This window comes from Pseudophryne corroboree, assembly GCF_028390025.1.
Source record: "Pseudophryne corroboree isolate aPseCor3 chromosome 6 unlocalized genomic scaffold, aPseCor3.hap2 SUPER_6_unloc_4, whole genome shotgun sequence".
Taxonomy (NCBI): Eukaryota; Metazoa; Chordata; class Amphibia; order Anura; family Myobatrachidae; genus Pseudophryne; species Pseudophryne corroboree.
Genome location: NW_026967605.1, coordinates 223,100 through 245,016, shown reverse-complemented (window position 1 = coordinate 245,016; position 21,917 = coordinate 223,100). Strand labels below are relative to the sequence as shown.

At 50.3% G+C, this 21,917-nt stretch overlaps 1 protein-coding gene across 4 annotated transcripts in view; it reads right to left on the bottom strand.

The window, feature by feature from the left end:
• Positions 1-21,917, bottom strand: part of GIGYF1 (GRB10 interacting GYF protein 1) — a 96,507-nt gene that overhangs the window by 50,467 nt on the left and 24,123 nt on the right. For 2 of the 4 annotated variants that reach the window (XM_063950444.1, XM_063950443.1), the window contains exons 2-10: positions 10,732-10,784; positions 7,980-8,109; positions 7,048-7,143; positions 6,857-6,971; positions 6,599-6,761; positions 6,468-6,508; positions 3,032-3,211; positions 2,722-2,942; positions 2,493-2,598 (exon numbers count right to left, since the gene is read on the bottom strand). In XM_063950444.1, the coding sequence (XP_063806514.1) occupies positions 2,493-2,598; positions 2,722-2,942; positions 3,032-3,211; positions 6,468-6,508; positions 6,599-6,761; positions 6,857-6,971; positions 7,048-7,143; positions 7,980-8,109; positions 10,732-10,766 (1,087 nt within the window). In that variant the 5' untranslated portion in view covers positions 10,767-10,784. The remainder of the gene's footprint in view (positions 1-2,492; positions 2,599-2,721; positions 2,943-3,031; positions 3,212-6,467; positions 6,509-6,598; positions 6,762-6,856; positions 6,972-7,047; positions 7,144-7,979; positions 8,110-10,731; positions 10,785-21,917) is intronic. The other 2 variants (XM_063950446.1, XM_063950445.1) reach the window with 1 other exon arrangement.

The following is a 21,917-nucleotide window of genomic DNA, read 5'->3' as shown; positions in this document are numbered from 1 at the left end:
AGGATATTTTTCCAGCTTCCTATCAGCTGGCTCCTTGAGGGCGGCCGTATCTGGAGACGGTAACGCCACTTGATAAGCGTGTGAGCGCCTTATCACCCTAAGGGGTGTTTCCCAACGTACCCTAATTTCTGGCGGGAAAGGGTATAACGCCAATATTTGCTATCGGGGTAACCCTACGCATCATCACACACTTCATTTTATTTTATCTGATTCAGGAAAAACTACAGGTAGTTTTTTCACTCCCACATAATACCCTTTCTTGTGGTACTTGTAGTATCAGAAACACGTAACACCTCCTTCATTGCCCTTAACGTGTGGCCCTAATGAGAAATACGTTTGTTTATTCACCGTCGACACTGTATTCAGTGTCCGTGTCTGTGTCTGTGTCGACCGACTGAGGTAAATGGGCGTTTTTAAAACCCCTGACGGTGTTTCTGAGACGCCTGGACCGGTCCTAATAGATTGTCGGCCGTCTCATGTCGTCAACCGACCTTGCAGCGTGTTGACATTCTCACGTAATTCTCTAAATAAGCCATCCATTCCGGTGTCGACTCCCTAGAGAGTGACATCACCATTACAGGCAATTTCTCCGCCTCCTCACCAACATCGTCCTCATACATGTCGACACACACGTACCGACACACAGCACACACACCGGGAATGCTCTGACAGAGGACAGGACCCACTAGCCCTTTGGGGAGACAGAGGGAGAGTCTGCCAGCACACACCAAAAACGCTATAATTATATAGGGACAACCTTATATAAGTGTTTCTCCCTTATAGCATCTTTTATATATATACAATATCGCCAAAATCAGTGCCCCCCCTCTCTGTTTTAACCCTGTTTCTGTAGTGCAGTGCAGGGGAGAGCCTGGGAGCCTTCTCTCCAGCTTTTCTGTGAGAGAAAATGGCGCTGTGTGCTGAGGAGATAGGCCCCGCCCCTTTTTCGGCGGCCTCGTCTCCCGCTATTTTTGAAGTTAGGCAGGGGTTAAATATCTCCATATAGCCTCTGTGGGCTATATGTGAGGTATTTTTTGCCTCTAATAAGGTTTTTATTTGCCTCTCAGAGCGCCCCCCCCAGCGCTCTGCACCCTCAGTGACTGTTGTGTGAAGTGTGCTGAGAGGAAAATGGCGCACAGCTGCAGTGCTGTGCGCTACCTTTATGAAGACTCAGGAGTCTTCAGCCGCCGATTTTGGACCTCTTCTCTCTTCAGCGTCTGCAAGGGGGCCGGCGGCGCGGCTCCGGTGACCATCCAGGCTGTACCTGTGATCGTCCCTCTGGAGCTAGTGTCCAGTAGCCAAGCAGCAAATCCACTCTGCACGCAGGTGAGTTCACTACTTCTCCCCTAAGTCCCTCGTTGCAGTGATCCTGTTGCCAGCAGGACTCACTGTAAAGTAAAAAACCTAAGCTAAACTTTCTCTAAGCAGCTCTTTAGGAGAGCCACCTAGATTGCACCCTTCTCGTTCGGGCACAAAATCTAACTGGAGTCTGGAGGAGGGTCATAGGGGGAGGAGCCAGTGCACACCACCTGATCTGGTAAAAGCTTTACTTTTTTGTGCCCTGTCTCCTGCGGAGCCGCTATTCCCCATGGTCCTTTCAGGAACCCCAGCATCCACTTAGGACGATAGAGAAACAGGGTATTGAGGTGGTTGAAGGACCTTGAGCACCTTAAAAAGTCTTTCTGCACACAGAATTCCCCTTTAACTGTATCTCCTACCCTGGAGCAAGTTGTCTTTCTAATGGCACACCAGCACAGGAGACAGAGGTAAATACAGAGCACATCACAAAGGACAAGACCATTTTTGGACAAGAGAACAGCGAACTTGTAAAACTTTCTGACCGTAGCGACAGATGACATAGTTGATGACCAGTGCAGCCATTTGGCCGAAGTCTCACGGCCCAAAAGACACTTGCCGACTGGATGAAATGTGCTATCAAGTTTACAGGAATAGGTTTACCTATTAACCCTGGAGAAGAAATTAGCAATAGTCCATGAGGTCACAAGGCCTGACAAGACAAATTCTTACAGCAATACCAAAACCAAAAAGGAAAAAGGGTTCCTCCTATGTGGAAAAGCGACGTTGATGTAGCATCTGCTGTGGAACCCTGCACCTTTCACTATATAAAACTCAGTCTGTGGCTTCCATTCCCGTCCTCACATCATGTTACTGCCCGTCACATGCAGGCCTGTCCTCACTGACATCACTCTTTCCTGATATACTCTGTGCTGCTGGGGATACTGCATAATTAGAGCCTAATATACCAGGGTGGTTCAATAAGCAAGGTAACAAGACCTCTCACGTGTGTAATGTTCTCTATTCTAAGCAGTGGTCTACCTGTTCTGGCCTGATGGGGAATTAAACTGAAATAAACATCACACACGTCCAGAGGTCTTGGTGCATTACTTACTGAACCGACATGTTTATGAGATGTAATAACACTGGATGACCACTAGGCACACAGCAGCATTTTGTTGGTATGAGTAACTTACTATTAGCCCTGTCCCCTCCATTCTCCGCTCTCTCCTCTTCCTCCTCCTCCTCCACACCCTGGAACTCCAACTCCTGCTCCTCCAGGATAATGTCTTTGGGGCTTTTCTGGAACAGAAGAGCAGTGTGAATGGCCCAGCTACCCACAGACCATATCACCAAGTGTCATAGCGGTGCACAGCCTAGTGCCTACAAGGCACAGTAACTTACTCCCTTATTACTGAGACCCACCTTAAATGATAGGAAGGCCCCAGAGGAATCGAAGGTTCCCATCTCATCGTCTTCATCCTCCATGCACCATTCGGGTAGGCCATCCCTCTCATCTTCCTGAGCACCGTCACCTCCGCGCCCACCGCCACGTGGTGCCCCTCCACCCTCCTCCCGGACCACGTCGAAGTCAAACTTCCGGCGCCGCTCTCCGTGATCCCTCCACCCAGCTGAGCGCGGAGCTTCTGTAGTTGCGGAACAAAGGATGGGCGATGAACGTCACAAACAGGAAAGGGTAAAATAAAAATGGACAAAGCACAGCGCGCCGTCATACCTGTGACGCTGCCACCGGGACTGGTTGATCGCCAACGATCGTCCCGCCGGCCCACAGAGAGCCTCCAGTTGCCATCCTCATCTTCCTCCTGCCCGTCACGCAAAGTGCGCCAGTTGTCACTGTCCGAGCGGGCAAATTCCTTCCTAGATGGACCTACGGCCTCCTCAAACCCCACGCGCACTGTGGGAGAGAGGTGGTTAGATGACAGCGCTATATCGCCATGACAGCACTACGTGTAACATCCTAATGCAGCAGCATACGTTACAGGATTACCCCCCAGTCATACCTACGAGGGATGATTGAAAGGTCATGAGACTGCCTCTGTTTTTCTGTGCTATAGGTAAAACGCTGTGCTGGTTATTATGAAGCTCATCTGTCTGACTGCTGCAGTCTTGTTTGATCACAGCGAGTGGTAGATCTTCGTACGGTCCGTCATGGCGGATGAGGAAGACGTGTCTGTGAGGTTATGTCAGAGACGTGTGATTGAATTTTGTGTTAAACTTGGAGAAAGCAAAAATGAAACTCACAAAATGTTCCGGCAGCATGCGGTGAAGAAACAATTAGCCATGCTGCTGTATTTCGGTGCATTTTCAGTCCCTTTGTCAGAATACGCTGAACCCATTCCAAACATATGCCAAGTGAAGCAGAAAGTTTGCGTAAAGGTAACCTTCTACCATTTTGAAACATCTCTGCGGCTTTAGCAATACGGACATCTGTAACCGCGTTTGATGGTCTGCCAGAGCGCGCTTCGTCGGTCGCTCGCGTATTACCCTCTTTGAAGTGCTTCCACCACAGAAATACTGCGAAGCGGCTAATTGTTTTATTTACCGCCGCATGCTGTCGTGACATTTAATAACTTTCATTTCCGCTTTTTCCAAGTTTAACACAAAATGCAATCACATCATTGACGTCATCTCACAGACACGTCTTACTCAACCGCCATACCGAAAAGTACTATCTTCCACTTACCGTGACCAAATAAGAGTCAAACACATCAATGTATGAGCTTCAGAATTACCAGCAAAGCGTTGCCGCGTCTAACTACGGGAGGCAGTCGTATTATTTTTCAATCAGCCATCATACATTAAATCCATTCCTCCTTCATCCAACTGGGGGAGAGGGCCACCATGGAGTTACAGACGCTCAGCCAGGCGAATGGCGCTTAAAGAGCACTTGGACCGCCTTTCTCTATATATTAGGGAGTGAGTGGAAGCACTGCCACTGGAGGGAGCAGATCAATCAAATGACATTCATGAAACAGACAGACATCGTGCCTCCCAAAAAGCACCTGCAGGTCCAATAGAGATGTCATCATGTAGACATTCTCCACAACCTGCATTTACAGAGCACTCTCCAGGCGGCAGGGTACTGCCAGATTCCTGATTAATGCCACCATGTGGCACTGGCTTGAATGATACATTGTGGGGAATGCCCACTCCAGATGTCAGCCTCTGACCGCAGCATTACAGAACTATCCTTAATTCCAGTACATTTATCAGAACGTTTGCCTCTGCTGGTGACACAGACCCTGAAAGAGACACTGGTGAGAGACCACCCCCAGCCCCAATAGTTGACGTCCGTTGTTGCGTTAGTCCCTACCCATAAGGTGGATAAGCGCTTTGTAGAGTTGGCCACCAAATGAGCTACACTCTCCATAACCGGGTTGGATATCCCTGAACTATAGTGACCCACAGACGGCAGGATGTGCTCAGAGCCAATCAGTGGCACTGTCCTTCTCTGCCAATCTGATGCTCGGGAAAAGGAGGAGTCAGATGGTGGTCTTCCACCATCATCTGCTCCACAGGACCCAGCCCTCCTGCGGTAGCCATTGCAGTAGAGAATGTAAGTGACTTGTGGGCAGAAGAGGTCGGACGGGATTATAAAGGGGCATGTGGTATAGTCTGGTGGGCATATAATTGGCATTGTGGAGGACTGGGGGCATATAAACGCCTGTCACCCCATGGTTCCCGGAAGAACAGCCACCAAGATCTTCATGAATAACCGCGTAGCTGTCACAATGAAGAACACAGGAAATGATGGGACGGAGCTGTGAATATGGGGAGGCATATGGAGCTATGCATCCTTCATATCCACGGGGAACAGAACTCATTGCACCTTGAACCTGGCTAGCTGAACGAGTGCTCTTTGGTCTTGAGATTTGGTATGGTCCAAAGGATCTGCCTGGTTTTCGGATGAGGAAGAGATTGGTAAAGGAGTTTTGTTTGGTTCTGCTCTTCCAGTATTGTGATGACCACCCCTGACGGTATTACTGGATGAGTTCCCTAAGAGCCTGGCGTCTTGCTTGGTCTCAGTGGTGAAAAGCTATCTGTGTGGAGACTTCAGGCAACCTATACTATATCCCCTATCTACAATGCCCCTCAACCAGTCATCCCAGACTATAAGAAGATGTATTTACACCACAGGCGCTACCAGGTGGGCAAATGGCCTGTCATGCCAAGTGCTTTGTTTCTGAGGGCTTGCAGGCCAGTCGCTTGCCTGTATGAGCCAGATACCTTCTACCCCACCATGAATAACAGAACATTGCCCTCTAGATGTTTCACCCTGTGCTTTTCCGGCAATGCTTGAGTCCTGGGACTCTGCTCTTTAGGTACATTAACAGGTAAAAAGGAATTCAAACCATACATGGTGTGGCTAATAATCCAGAACTCAACCACAGCAGAGTCTTACAATGCCCACGTGGAGCAGCCGACTCTAGAATACTCTCTCAATAAACCGTGACAATGCTCTGGCTTGCTACGGGGGCCCTAAGACCACTGTGTAAGAGCCCTCAGCAAGTAGAGTGGTTCCCTGCAGCTACAACAGCAGAGGCGGGAGGAAGTTACCCTTTCCTCTGACTGGGACAAGCTGTAGAATCTCAGCAACAGACTGGGCCAAAGATTTAGCACAGGGTTGGTTCACTAGATCGGTGGCACCAGCAGCAGTCAGTCATCAGTAGCCCGCCTTGTACATATCCAATAAGTCAGTTTCCCGAACCCCCGCCATTCCAGCCCAAGTTTTATGGACATCAATACTTGAGATCAGATGGTTAAATTAAATTGACTGATGTACTAATTAAGTCACCTGTGCTCAAGAATTGGATATCCTTAAAACCTGGACTGCCATGGCAGGGTTTGGGAACCTCTGCATTAGGTCATTTGGATGAACCAGACTTTGCTCTGGAGATGCTCCCTCTATCAGACATGACAGATAACGATTTTATATGGAAAGGCAAGCTCCTGGCTGAGCCTCTGTATCCACAGGGTACAGTGACCCCCACAGGATGAATGAAAGCACTGGCACAATTGCCAGGGCTACACCCAGGGGCCAGCGCAGAGCACAGCACCCAGGAACCGGCGCAGAGCAGCAGAAGGTTCTGCGCTGGAGAGAGCAGTGTCGTCACAGGCAGCAGCTATGAGGGGCTGAGCACATTACTTACCCGCTTCCCTCCTGATGGGCTTCTCAAATCGCCGCTCTCCCCTGAAAAGAGAGAGAGAGTTTGATGACTGCAGGGATACAGGCAGAGCTGAGAACTACTATCTATATCTGCTTCTATCAAATGCACCTCACCTGTCATCCCAGCTTTGGCTCCGATGAATCTCCCGCCCCCCACGGCCAAATCCAGGCTCTGCTTCATCCAGAGGTCGCTGGTAAACGGCTGCATCTCCACGGCCGCGGCCTGCAGGAGGGTGACAGTGACGGTCAGTGGTTTGCTCGCTGATATCCTCAGTTACTTTTCAGGGACACAAGAAACCGTGACCAGGAATTTAGACGTTACGTGACAAATGGAAATGCACCCTACCCTTCCTCACCAGTGACAACACTCACCTCTTCCACGTGCGGTGCCTCGCCCTCTCGCTACACCTCCAGGAGGTGGTGCAGTCGCTCCCTTTCCCATCAGCCTCAGGACCGGAACACTGTTCACGGACAGCGAGAAGTTTCTCTAGAGGAGCAGAGGAGAAGGGTGAGAGTGATGTATACGGTTCCCATAGGGTTCCCCTGTGTGTCACGCTGATTACCTGCTCCTCCTCTGTAAGCGGAAGGAGAGCGAGTGGCTGTAAGGGCTCCTCGTTCAGAATCACAGCAAACTCCTTGTCTTGCATCTCATCTGGGACCTGCATGAAGAGAGAGGGGTCAGTACCGGCTGTCCAGGGCTCCACTCAGCTATAACACATGGCTGACACTTCCGGGAGTACCCAAAGTCTCTGCATTACATCCAGCAGAGGACCACATGCTAGTCACGGGGAGAAAGGAGGTAAGCTGGGGCTCTGCTGTAGTGCCCTCTGCGTTCTATTTCAATTATAGCGCTGGAATCGACAAAACAATTCTGTAATAATGGCGAGGACTGAACTGGAGCCCGGGGAACGGGAAGCTGAAACAGGTCTTGTTGCGGCTCTTCCACTTCTGCGGTGCGGCAGCGTTTTTTTTTTAGGTACAGCCTATTGGCCCTACAGCTCACACTGACCTCAGCGGCCATTTCCCATCAGAGTGGCGAGCTCATTCCGCTGTTGTACACCTGAACCGGAGGAGTCCCTGGAGAAACTATCTAAAGCCGGGGTACACAATGTGCCGAAACCAGCCCGATGTGTCGTTTTGGGGCGATTTGGAACGACATATCGCTCAGTATGTATGCCCGATACGCGAGTGCTCGCGGGCGCTAGTGACGTTGTCATGTCTGACGTGCTGCACATCCGAACTAGCGATAAAACTAGCGACCGCGGCATGTGTAATGCAGATAGGAGCAATATGTCGCACCAACCTTCCTTACATTGTTCAATGTGTAGCCAGGATCCAATACGTCGGTCCTTCAGCCCGATATACCGGCTGGGAACACATCGTCCCGGTGCGTACCCAGCTTTAGCCTACATTTCCAGGAGCTACGCTAAGGGGAAGAGGTAACAAGCTTCCATAGACATGGCCACAGGCAGGACAGGGTCCCGTCAGTTCTCACCTTATTCTCCTTTACATAAAGTGCCAACATCTCCTCTCGCCCGTAGCGATACTCCGCCAGTTTATACTTTGGCATAGCAGGGGAAGGAGGAGGGGAAGCAACGGAACCTCCACTGGATAGTGCACGAAGCCTAGTGAGAAAAATCGGGTACACTTATCTATATAGCTAACGCACCCTTCTAGGGAGACCTTCACCCATAACCTCATTTACTCCACATCCTTCCTGTGGTCCGCTCGCCTAACCTCTAATACCATGTGACTGCTGCTAGATAACCCCCACAGAACCCCAACTAGTCCACATCACCCCTCCCGACAGGCCGCCCCCCCAACTAGGCCACATCACCCCTCCCGACAGGCCCCCCAACTAGTCCACATCACCCCTCCCGACAGGCCCCCCCTCCCCCCAACTAGGCCACATCACCCCTCCCGACAGGGCCCCCCCTTCCCAACTAGTCCACATCACCCCTCCCGACAGCCCCCCCCCCCCAACTAGTCCACATCACCCCTCCCGACAGCCCCCCCCAACTAGTCCACATCAACCCTCCCGACAGGCCGCCCCCCCCCCCAACTAGGCCACATCACCCCTCCCGACAGCCCCCCCCAACTAGTCCACATCACCCCTCCCGACAGGGCCCCCCTCCCAAACTAGTCCACATCACCCCTCCCGACAGGGCCCCCCCTTCCCAACTAGTCCACATCACCCCTCCCGACAGGCCCCCCAACTAGGCCACATCACCCCTCCCGACAGGCCCCCCAACTAGGCCACATCACCCCTCCCGACAGTGCCCCCCCTTCCCAACTAGTCCACATCACCCCTCCCGACAGGGCCCCCAACTAGGCCACATCACCCCTCCCGACAGGCCCCCCAACTAGTCCACATCACCCCTCCCGACAGGGCCCCCAACTAGGCCACATCACCCCTCCCGACAGGCCCCCCAACTAGGCCACATCACCCCTCCTGACAGGGCCCCCAACTAGGCCACATCACCCCTCCCAACAGGGCCCCCACTAGTCCATAACACCCCTCCAGATAGCCGCCCCCCCCCCAACTGGGTCACATCACCCCTCCAGACAGCCCCCCCCAACTAGGCCACATCACCCCTCCCGACAGCCCCCCCCAACTAGGCCACAGCACCCCTCCAGACAGGCCCCCCCCCACTAGTCCATAACACCCCTCCAGACAGGCCCTCCCCCCGCCAACTAGGCCACATCACCCCTCCCGACAGGGCCCCCCTCCCAAACTAGTCCACATCACCCCTCCCGACAGGGCCCCCCCTTCCCAACTAGTCCACATCACCCCTCCCGACAGGCCCCCCAACTAGGCCACATCACCCCTTCCGACAGGCCCCCCAACTAGGCCACATCACCCCTCCCGACAGTGCCCCCCCTTCCCAACTAGTCCACATCACCCCTCCCGACAGGGCCCCCAACTAGGCCACATCACCCCTCCCGACAGGCCCCCCAACTAGTCCACATCACCCCTCCCGACAGGGCCCCCAACTAGGCCACATCACCCCTCCCGACAGGGCCCCCAACTAGGCCACATCACCCCTCCTGACAGGGCCCCCAACTAGGCCACATCACCCCTCCCAACAGGGCCCCCACTAGTCCATAACACCCCTCCAGACAGGCCCCCCCCCCCCAACTAGGCCACATCACCCCTCCCGACAGCCCCCCCCCCCAACTAGGCCGCAGCACCCCTCCAGACAGGCCCCCCCCACTAGTCCATAACACCCTTCCAGACAGGCCCTCCCCCCGCCAACTAGGCCACATCACCCCTCCCGACAGCCCCCCCCAAACTAGGCCACATCACCTCTTCAGACAGCCCCCCCCCACTAGTCCATATCACCCCTCCAGACCGACAGACCCCCCCCCCCCCAACTAGTCCACATCACCCATCCAGACCGCACCCTCCAACTAATCCACATCACCCCTCCAGACCGACAGCCCCCCCAACTAGTCCACATCACCCCTCCAGACCGACAGCCCCCCCAACTAGTCCACATCACCCCTCCAGACGACAGCCCCCCCAACTAGTCCAAATCACACCTCCAGACCGCCCCCCCCCAACTAATCCACATCACCCCGCCAGACAGCCCCCCCAATTAGTCCACATTACCACTCCAGACAGGCCCCCCTACCCCAACTAGTCCACATCATCCCACCTGGTAGGGGCTGCTTCAACTATCCCACATCAATCCTGCCAACAAGACCCCCAACTAGTTCATTAGCCCTGCCAACAGGAACCCCCCCACCCCCAACTTGTTCACATTACCCTTCCAAGTAGAACCCATGTTAACTAGTCCACATCACCTCTCCTAACAGACCCCCCAACTAGTCTACATCACCTCTCCTAACAGACCCCCCAACTAGTCTACATCACCCCTCCTAACAGACCCCCCAACTAGTCCACATCACCTCTCCTAACAGACCCCCCCAACTAGTCTACATCACCCCTCCTGACACCCCCCCCCCCCACCCTAAAGCCAGTTCACATCACCGCTCCTGATAGGATCTGTTTCAACTAGTAGACATCACTCATTCTCATAGTACGCCCCCATCTAATTCATGTCTCCCTTTTACTAGGAACCACATACAGATACACATTATTCTACATCACCTACAAGACCCATCTTTCTACTCCATGTAATCTTCCCATTCATCAGGACCCAGCCAACACCCCATATCCCCATACCATACAGATGACCCCACAATATACCCTATAGCTACACAGTGACTGCAGGGAGGCTCACCATTCTGGCCCAAAGTTTAGTGTTTCAGCAGCCATGACGTAGTCTTCAGATATCTGGGAACAAAAAACAGAAAGTGGGTCACTCAGCCACCCGCCAACCAAATGTCCCAATTACGCGGTCAGAGGAGGAGAGGGCTCCCCAGCATCAGACCTCCACCTTTACTAATGTAGTATGACTTATGCTGGATGGTCAGAGTATATCAGTCAGTACACATACATAGGCATAACACTATTATATAACCCTAGAATAACATAAGGAGGGAATTAAATTTGTTTACCGAGCGCTTTACATGCGCCCAATACCGGGTTTAGCCGTGTATAGCGACTAAACCCGTCTTAAGTCCTGGTTAGGGTGCCCAAAAACCAGACTTTCACACATTTCTAATGTCTCCAGCAGCTAGGGGGCACCCGACCAGAGCAACAATTGAATTGTGTGGCCATTAGTTAAGGCGCCCGGTAAAACAACTGAATTCCCCACAGAGAGCATTAAGACAGCGCCCACTGATAACCAGTCCAAACAAAAAGATGGCAGCATCTGGAGACGCAATAAACCTTACAGCGCTATACAATGTCCTAGAGGTCTCATCTGACCTGGAAATCAGACAGCAGCGGTCCAAGGCTACAGGCTTATTCCACACAGGTTTCAGATTGTAATGAAATGTGGTACAGTAAGCGCTGCCATGGGTGTACAGAATACCCCCAAATCAAGGCCGATATGCACGCTGGTTCTAGGCCTTTACAGCAGCAAGTTTTTCATGAGAAGTTTGCTAATAACGTTCTTCTGAATTGCACCTGCAGCTCACCTGACTGAGCTAGAGAGCCGGGCAAGGTCTCATTGTAAACCTATCGTTTTGGGCTTTAATATGATGATATATAGCACAGAAGTATGTTTCCATAAAACCATAAAAATAATTTACATTTTCTCAAAAAGATAATTAAAAATTTTTTTTTACATTAAAAAAAAAAAAAAAATCACATATTTTTTTTTTATACTGTTGTTAATAAACCCAGAAGTTTTATTTTGGGATCAGGATGGGATTACACGCTATAAGAGCTTTAATTTTTGAGTGATTCATGAAGATTGTTTATGCAAATCAGCAAAACAATGGGTGAAATTTAAATGTGTTTCTGGCCAGCAGCCACTAGATGGCACCCAATGGAGCTATTCAATTGTAGCTTTGTACCAGCGTTTACATTTCAGCTCGCACCCTCCAGGGATGGCAAGTTGAAGTGTGTGAAAAGTGACCCGTTTGGGCGCACAAACTGCACTTTTCCAGATCGCCACTGTTGGTGGTCCAGGGAAATGTAAAATGCCGCCCTATTCAACAGAGCTGAAGTGTCTTTCCACATGGAGTACCTTTCCACTCAAGTTTGTGCGCCTGCGCAGAAGTGGGAGCAGGCGCTGTCTGTAGAATCTCCTCCCTAAACACACCGGAAGAGGGGCGTGCATTCCCCTAATGTAGGGAGCTGGAAATAGTGTGTTGTTGATTTTTAAATATCATTTTCACGAATTACTCAAAAATGACAGCTCTTATAGCAAGTGATCCCAAAATAAAACTTTGGGAAATTATTAACAGTATGAACAATTTTTTTTTAAGTTTAAAAAAATTTTTTTTTTTTTGCGGAAATTAAAATTTTGGGGGAAAAAATTACTTTGGAATTCTTATGGAAACATACTGCTGTTTTATATATCACATGATAGCCCAAAAATAGGTTTAAAATGAGACCATGCCCAACACTCTAGCTCAATCAGGTGAGTTGCAAGCGCAATTTAAAAGAACGTTAATAGCAAACTTTTTTTTTTAAATCTAGCTTTAAAAGGCATACAACAGCACAAGCAGCGCGCATATCAGCCTAATGGTGTGTAGACATGGTGAGATTTTTTCGGACGATTTTGACTATGTAGTCAAAATCGTAAGAAAAGTTAGTGCAAATCGCAAGGTCACCTTGCAATCCCGATTCGATGCCGATGCGCGGTCCTGCGCGACCGGCATCGCAAGAATAGATAGTCAAAATTTACTTGCCTGCACAGTCTCTCTATAGAAGAGATAGTCAAAATCGCACATAGTCAGTATCGTAAGCAGTGTCATTATGTGCTTGCGATACCGACTATGTCCCGATCTAGCCCCTGTTGCATAGTGACAATCTCACCGTGTGTATGGGCCTTAAGATTTGGGGGTTCTCTTTACACTCACGGCAGTATTTATCATCACAGTTGGAAACCTGTGCTGGTTTGGTGTGGAATGACCCTACATGCAATATACAGTAGTATGAGCAATGACGTATTAATGTCATGGTGAAAGAACATCATATAAAGAGGTCAGGAGGGCGGAGGCTGGAACAGAATGTAATATCTGACAGTCTCCAGCCTAATAACACATCACTGTAACTGGGCGCTGCGGATCCCCTGCGGCGCTGTATAAATAAGGGATAATAATCATAAGGCCGCATCCAATACATGATTCATGTTACATACATCTAAGTATCAGATCTCACAGAGACATTTGTGAATACATCATCTTCTTTGTTGATTATTGACATTGTGGTCGATTCAATTCGGCAACTTCTGAATAGCGCCGGGAATTAGCTCCCGCCGCTATTCAATTCAGCTCCAGTTAAGTCGGCGATGGCCCGTTCTCGCCGACTAAACACGTTGAATTGTCGGGAGAACGGTCATTCTCCAACTTAACTCCCCGGCGCGAGGCTGATTCCCAACAGAATCAGCCTCGCACCGGCCGCGAGGCAGCACTTTTGTCGGGTTTCTTCTCTCATCCCCCGAGGATGAGAGAAGAATTCCCGACAATTGCGGGTAACTAGCAGCTGAATTGAATAGCGTCGGGAGCTAATTCCCGGCGCTATTCATAAGTTGCCGAATTGAATCGACCCCATTGAATCCTTACAGGTCTTCCTATAACCAGACTGTCACCCGTACTCTCCACTGTGCAAGCTGCAGCCAGAAACCTCTGCTGTCCTGTCAGTCCCGACATTACCGAGTTCTCTACAAAAACTTCTCTTTACACACAAGGCCATAAACACTACACTGACATACATCTATCTCCTAACATGACTCCTCCGCACAAGGTCTGAGTCTCTCATCCACACTACACTGACATACATCTATCTCCTAACATGACTCCTCCGCACAAGGTCAGAGTCTCTCATCCACACTACACTGACATACATCTCCTAACATGACTCCTCCGCACAAGGTCCGAGTCTCTCATCCACACTACACTGACATACAGCTCCTAACGTGACTCCTCCGTACAAGGTCCGAGTCTCTCATCCACACTACACTGACATACATCTCCTAACGTGACTCCTCCGCACAAGGTCCGAGTCTCTCATCCACACTACACTGACATACATCTCCTAACGTGACTCCTCCGTACAAGGTCCGAGTCTCTCATCCACACTACACTGACATACATCTCCTAACGTGACTCCTCCGCACAAGGTCCGAGTCTCTCATCCACACTACACTGACATACATCTCCTAACATGACTCCTCCGCACAAGGTCAGAGTCTCTCAACCACACTACACTGACATACATCTATCTCCTAACATGACTCCTCCGCACAAGGTCAGAGTCTCTCATCCACACTACACTGACATACATCTATCTCCTAACATGACTCCTCCGCACAAGGTCAGAGTCTCTCATCCACACTACACTGACATACATCTCCTAACATGACTCCTCCGCACAAGGCCCGAGTCTCCATCCACACTACACTGACATACATCTCCTAACGTGACTCCTCCGTACAAGGTCCGAGTCTCTCATCCACACTACACTGACATACATCTCCTAACGTGACTCCTCCGCACAAGGTATGAGTCTCTCATCCACACTACACTGCCATACATCTCTTCTCATAACGTGACTCCTCCGCACAAGGTCAGAGTCTCTCATTCACACTACACTGACATACACCTCCCATCTCCTAACGTGACTCCTCCGCACAAGGTCCGAGTCTCTCATCCACACTAAACTGACATACATCTCCTATCGTGACTCCTCCGTACAAGGTCCAAGTCTCTCATCCACACTACACTGACATACATCTCCTATCGTGACTCCTCCGCACAAGGTCAGAGTCTCTCATCCACACTACACTGCCATAAATCTCCTATCATGACTCCTCCGCACAAGGTCAGAGTCTCTCATCCACACTACACTGACATACATCTCCTAACGTGACTCCTCCGTACAAGGTCCAAGTCTCTCATCCACACTACACTGACATACATCTCCTAACGTGACTCCTCCGTACAAGGTCCGAGTCTCTCATCCACACTACACTTACATACATCTCTAACGTGACTCCTCCGTACAAGGTCAGAGTCTCTCATCCACACTACACTGACATACATCTCCTAACGTGACTCCTCCGCACAAGGTCCGAGTCTCCATCCACACTACACTGACATACACCTCCTAACATGACTCCTCCGCACAAGGTCTGAGTCTCTCATCCACACTACACTGACATACATCTCTTATCTCCTAATATGACTCCTCCGCACAAGGTCCGAGTCTCTCATCCATACTACACTGACATACATCTCCTAACGTGACTCCTCCGTACAAGGTCCGAGTCTCTCATCCACACTACACTGACATACATCTCCTAACATGACTCCTCCGCACAAGGGCCGAGTCTCTCATCCACACTACACTGACATACATCTCCTAACGTGACTCCTCCGTACAAGGTCCGAGTCTCTCATCCACACTACACTGACATACATCTCCTATCGTGACTCCTCCGTACAAGGTCCGAGTCTCTCATCCACACTACACTGACATACATCTCCTATCGTGACTCCTCCGCACAAGGTCAGAGTCTCTCATCCACACTACAGTGCCATAAATCTCCTATCTCCTAACGTGACTCCTCCGCACAAGGTCCGAGTCTCTCATCCACACTACACTGACATACATCTCCTAACGTGACTCCTCCGTACAAGGTCCGAGTCTCTCATCCACACTACACTGACATACATCTCCTAACGTGACTCCTTCGCACAAGGTCAGAGTCTCTCATCCACACTACACTGACATACATCTCCTAACGTGACTCCTCCGCACAAGGTCAGAGTCTCTCATCCACACTACACTGACATACATCTCCTATCGTGACTCCTCCGCACAAGGTCAGAGTCTCTCATCCACACTACACTGACATACATCTCCTAACATGACTCCTCCGCACAAGGTCCGAGTCTCTCATCCACACTACACTAACATACATCTCCTAACATGACTCCTCCGTACAAGGTCCGAGTCTCTCATCCACACTACACTGACATACATCTCCTAACATGACTCCTCCGTACAAGGGCCGAGTCTCTCATCCACACTACACTGACATACATCTCCTAACATGACTCCTCCGTACAAGGGCCGAGTCTCTCATCCACACTACACTGACATACATCTCCTAACATGACTCCTCCGCACAAGGTCCGAGTCTCTCATCCACACTACAGTGCCATAAATCTCCTATCTCCTAACGTGACTCCTCCGCACAAGGTCCGAGTCTCTCATCCACACTACACTGACATACATCTCCTAACGTGACTCCTCCGTACAAGGTTCGAGTCTCTCATCCACACTACACTGACATACATCTCCTAACGTGACTCCTCCGTACAAGGTCCGAGTCTCTCATCCACACTACACTGACATACATCTCCTAACATGACTCCTCCGTACAAGGTCCGAGTCTCTCATCCACACTACACTGACATACATCTCCTATCGTGACTCCTCCGTACAAGGTCCGAGTCTCTCATCCACACTACACTGACATACATCTCCTATCGTGACTCCTCCGTACAAGGTCCGAGTCTCTCATCCACACTACACTGACATACATCTCCTATCGTGACTCCTCCGCACAAGGTCAGAGTCTCTCATCCACACTACAGTGCCATAAATCTCCTATCTCCTAACGTGACTCCTCCGCACAAGGTCCGAGTCTCTCATCCACACTACACTGACATACATCTCCTAACGTGACTCCTCCGTACAAGGTTCGAGTCTCTCATCCACACTACACTGACATACATCTCCTAACGTGACTCCTCCGTACAAGGTCCGAGTCTCTCATCCACACTACACTGACATACATCTCCTAACGTGACTCCTCCGTACAAGGTCCGAGTCTCTCATCCACACTACACTGACATACATCTCCTAACGTGACTCCTCCGTACAAGGTCCGAGTCTCTCATCCACACTACACTGACATACATCTCCTAACGTGACTCCTCCGTACAAGGTCCGAGTCTCTCATCCACACTACACTGACATACATCTCCTAACGTGACTCCTCCGCACAAGGTCCGAGTCTCTCATCCACACTACACTGCCATAAATCTCCTATCTCCTAACGTGACTCCTCCGCACAAGGTCCGAGTCTCTCATCCACACTACACTGACATACATCTCCTATCGTGACTCCTCCGCACAAGGTCCGAGTCTCTCATCCACACTACACTGACATACATCTCCTAACGTGACTCCTCCGCACAAGGTCAGAGTCTCTCATCCACACTACACGGACATACATCTCCTAACATGACTCCTCCGTACAAGGTCAGAGTCTCTCATCCACACTACACTGACATACATCTCCTAACATGACTCCTCCGCACAAGGTCAGAGTCTCTCATCCACACTACACTAACATACATCTCCTAACGTGACTCCTCCGTACAAGGTCCGAGTCTCTCATCCACACTACACTGACATACATCTCCTATCGTGACTCCTCCGCACAAGGTCAGAGTCTCTCATCCACACTACACTGCCATAAATCTCCTATCTCCTAACGTGACTCCTCCGCACAAGGTCCGAGTCTCTCATCCACACTACACTGACATACATCTCCTATCGTGACTCCTCCGCACAAGGTCAGAGTCTCTCATCCACACTACACTGCCATAAATCTCCTATCTCCTAACGTGACTCCTCCGCACAAGGTCCGAGTCTCTCATCCACACTACACTGACATACATCTCCTAACGTGACTCCTCCGTACAAGGTCCGAGTCTCTCATCCACACTACACTGACATACATCTCCTAACGTGACTCCTCCGCACAAGGTCAGAGTCTCTCATCCACACTACACGGACATACATCTCCTAACATGACTCCTCCGCACAAGGTCAGAGTCTCTCATCCACACTACACTGACATACAGCTCCTAACGTGAATCCTCCGTACAAGGTCCGAGTCTCTCATCCACACTACACTGCCATAAATCTCCTAACGTGAATCCTCCGTACAAGGTCAGTCTCTTATCCACACTACACTGACATACATCTCCTAACATGACTCCTCCGCACAAGATCAGAGTCTCTCTTCCACACTACACTGACATACATCTATCTCCTAACATGACTCCTCCGTACAAGGTCAGTCTCTCATCCACACTACACTGACATACATCTATCTCCTAACATGACTCCTCCGCACAAGGTCAGAGTCTCTCATCCACACTCCTTACTGCACCCGCTCTGTGGAATACCCCCCTCGCACTACAAGACTTTACTCTAGCCTCCCAGCGTTCCCTGAGAACGGGTGGTATTCAGTATGCCGGCTGTTGGGATGCCGGCACTCAGTATAATGGCGCCGGAATCCCGACATCCAGCATACCGACAACTATTGTCCCTCTTGGGAGTCCACAACACCCCTGGAGGGAGAATAAACAGCGGGGTGTGCGCCGCGAGCCCACAAGGGGCTCATTTGCGTTCACCCAGCTACCGGCATGCCGGTGGCCGGGAACCCGGCCGCGGGCATAACATAATACACCCCCTGAGAACACCTCATCATACTGGCAATGTATTATCTAGGAGGGAATTCAACTGACGCCAGGAATTTTTTTTTTTTTTTTTTTTTAAATGGGAGTTTTCCTGAGGCCACAGGGTTTTGCTATTCAATTAGAGAGAAAGCGAGTCTGATTTTTTCCTTAAGTCGTTAATTTTAGTAGAAAAATCATCAGGACTTGCTCTGGGACCTCGGCATACAGAGGACTATTCAAGCAAATGAGATTAGTGTAATGACTCCGCTTCGGAAGCGGTGTCTCCTGCATCCAGCGTCGGGTTCCAGTCCTCTGCAGTAGCAGTTAGTATAATGGATGTGCGGGTGTGCGCGGGTGTGTGTGACCCCTCAGCGGAGGCAGCAGTTAGGAGAACTACATCTCCCAGTAGCCACTGAGCCTCCCAGCATCCCCCTCCCGTGTGCGTTTCTTTTCCCACGCTGCAGCGTTTTCAGAGCTGAAAACCCCCCACAACTATTTTTAAAACTGGAGAGCACGGGTATCGGTAACCCCCTTCCCCACGGTAATCCAAAAGTGGGCACAAGGACTGCAAATGAATCCCCCCCCCCTATTTTATTTTAGACCCTAAAAAGTGGTATCGGGTCTCTAGGTCGACCACTATTGGTTGACATGGTTTCTAGGTCGACATGACAAAAGGTTGACATGAGTTTTTCACAATTTTTTTCTTTTTTGTTAAACTTTTTCATACTTTACGATCCACGTGGACTACGACTGGGAACGGTAACCTGAAGCCCAGAGCATGGCAGTGCACTAATTGGGGTTCCCTGTCACTATACGAAGAAAACGACACCAAATTTTTAAAAAAAATCCTGTCGACCTAATGCTTGTGTCAACCTATTTTAGGTGTCGACTTAGTCACTGTCAACCAATAGTGGTCGACCTAGTGACTGTCGACCCTATGAACCACACCTGTAAGAAGCCTTTGTACCTGTCTGTTAGTGTTCATTCTAGCAGCCTGCACCTGTCACAACCGCTTTCCTGCCTGGGGAGTCACTCTCTGCTCTGGTGCTTCTAGCACACGTAGCATTGCTATACAGACCAGACTGTGTTAGAAACACCGGAGCAGAGGGGAACAGCCCAGGCAGGAAAGAGGAACTGTACAGGTTGTGACAGGTGCAGGGTGCTAAAATTAACATTATGTGGGGGGGGGGGACAATTCTTAATGATCACGCCCATTAGTTTAAATAAGAATTTACTTACCGATAATTCTATTTCTCGTAGTCCGTAGTGGATGCTGGGGACTCCGTCAGGACCATGGGGAATAGCGGCTCCGCAGGAGACAGGGCACAAAAATAAAGCTTTAGGATTAGGTGGTGTGTACTGGCTCCTCCCCCTATGACCCTCCTCCAAGCCTCAGTTAGGATACTGTGCCCGGACGAGCGTACACAATAAGGAAGGATATTGAATCCCGGGTAAGACTCATACCAGCCACACCAATCACACCGTATAACTTGTGATCTGAACCCAGTTAACAGTATGACAAACGTAGGAGCCTCTGAACAGACGGCTCACAACAATAACAACCCGAATTTGTTTGTAACAATAACTATGTACAAGTATTGCAGACAATCCGCACTTGGGATGGGCGCCCAGCATCCACTACGGACTACGAGAAATAGAATTATCGGTAAGTAAATTCTTATTTTCTCTAACGTCCTAAGTGGATGCTGGGGACTCCGTCAGGACCATGGGGATTATACCAAAGCTCCCAAACGGGCGGGAGAGTGCGGATGACTCTGCAGCACCGAATGAGAGAACTCAAGGTCCTCCTCAGCCAGGGTATCAAATTTGTAGAATTTTGCAAACGTGTTTGCCCCTGACCAAGTAGCAGCTCGGCAGAGTTGTAATGCCGAGACCCCCCCGGGCAGCCGCCCAGGATGAGCCCACTTTCCTTGTGGAATGGGCCTTGACAGATTGAGGTTGTGGCAAGCCTGCCACAGAATGTGCAAGTTGAATTGTGCTACAAATCCAACGAGCAATCGTCTGCTTAGAAGCAGGAGCACCCATCTTGTTGGGTGCATACAATATAAACAGTGAGTCAGACTTTCTGACTCCCGCCGTTTTTGAAATATATATTTTCAATGCCCGGACCACGTCCAACAACTTGGAATCCTCTAAATCGTTAGTAGCCGCAGGCACCACAATAGGCTGGTTCAGGTGAAACGCTGACACCACCTTAGGCAGAAAATGAGGACGCGTCCGCAGTTCTGCCCTGTCCGTATGGAAAATCAGATATGGGCTCTTATATGATAAAGCCGCCAATTCTGATACTCTCCTGGCTGAAGCCAGGGCCAGTAGCATGGTTACTTTCCATGTAAGATACTTCAACTCCACCGATTTGAGCGGCTCAAACCAATGGGATTTGAGAAAATCCAAGACTACATTAAGATCCCACGGTGCCACTGGGGGCACAACCGGGGGCTGTATATGTAGTACTCCTTTTACAAAAGTCTGGACTTCAGGAACTGAAGCCAATTCTTTTTGGAAGAAAATCGACAGGGCCGAAATTTGAACCTTAATGGACCCCAATTTGAGGCCCATAGACAATCCTGTTTGCAGGAAATGTAGGAATCGACCCAATTGAAATTCCTCCGTGGGGGCCTTCCTGGCCTCACACCACGCAACATATTTTCTCCAAATGCGGTGATAATGTTGTGCAGTCACCTCCTTCCTGGCTTTTACCAGTGTAGGAATGACCTCTTCCGGAATGCCTTTTTCCCTTAGAATTCGGCGTTCAACCGCCATGCCGTCAAACGCAGCCGCGGTAAGTCTTGGAATAGACACGGTCCCTGCTGAAGCAGGTCCCGTCTTAGAGGTAGAGGCCACGGATCCTCCGTGAGCATCTCTTGAAGTTCCGGGTACCAAGTTCTTCTTGGCCAATCCGGAGCCACTAGTATCGTTCTTACTCCCTTTTGCCGTATAATTTTCAGTACTTTTGGTATGAGAGGCAGAGGAGGGAACACATACACTGACTGGAACACCCACGGTGTTACCAGAGCGTCCACAGCTATTGCCTGAGGGTCTCTTGACCTGGCGCAATACCTGTCCAGTTTTTTGTTGAGGCGGGACGCCATCATATCCACCATTGGTTTTTCCCAACGGTTCACAATCATGTGGAAGACTTCTGGATGAAGTCCCCACTCTCCCGGGTGTAGATCGTGTCTGCTGAGGAAGTCTGCTTCCCAGTTGTCCACTCCCGGAATGAATACTGCTGACAGTGCTATCACATGATCTTCCGCCCAGCGAAGAATCCTTGCAGCTTCTGCCATTGCTGTCCTGCTTCTTGTGCCGCCCTGTCTGTTTACGTGGGCGACTGCCGTGATGTTGTCCG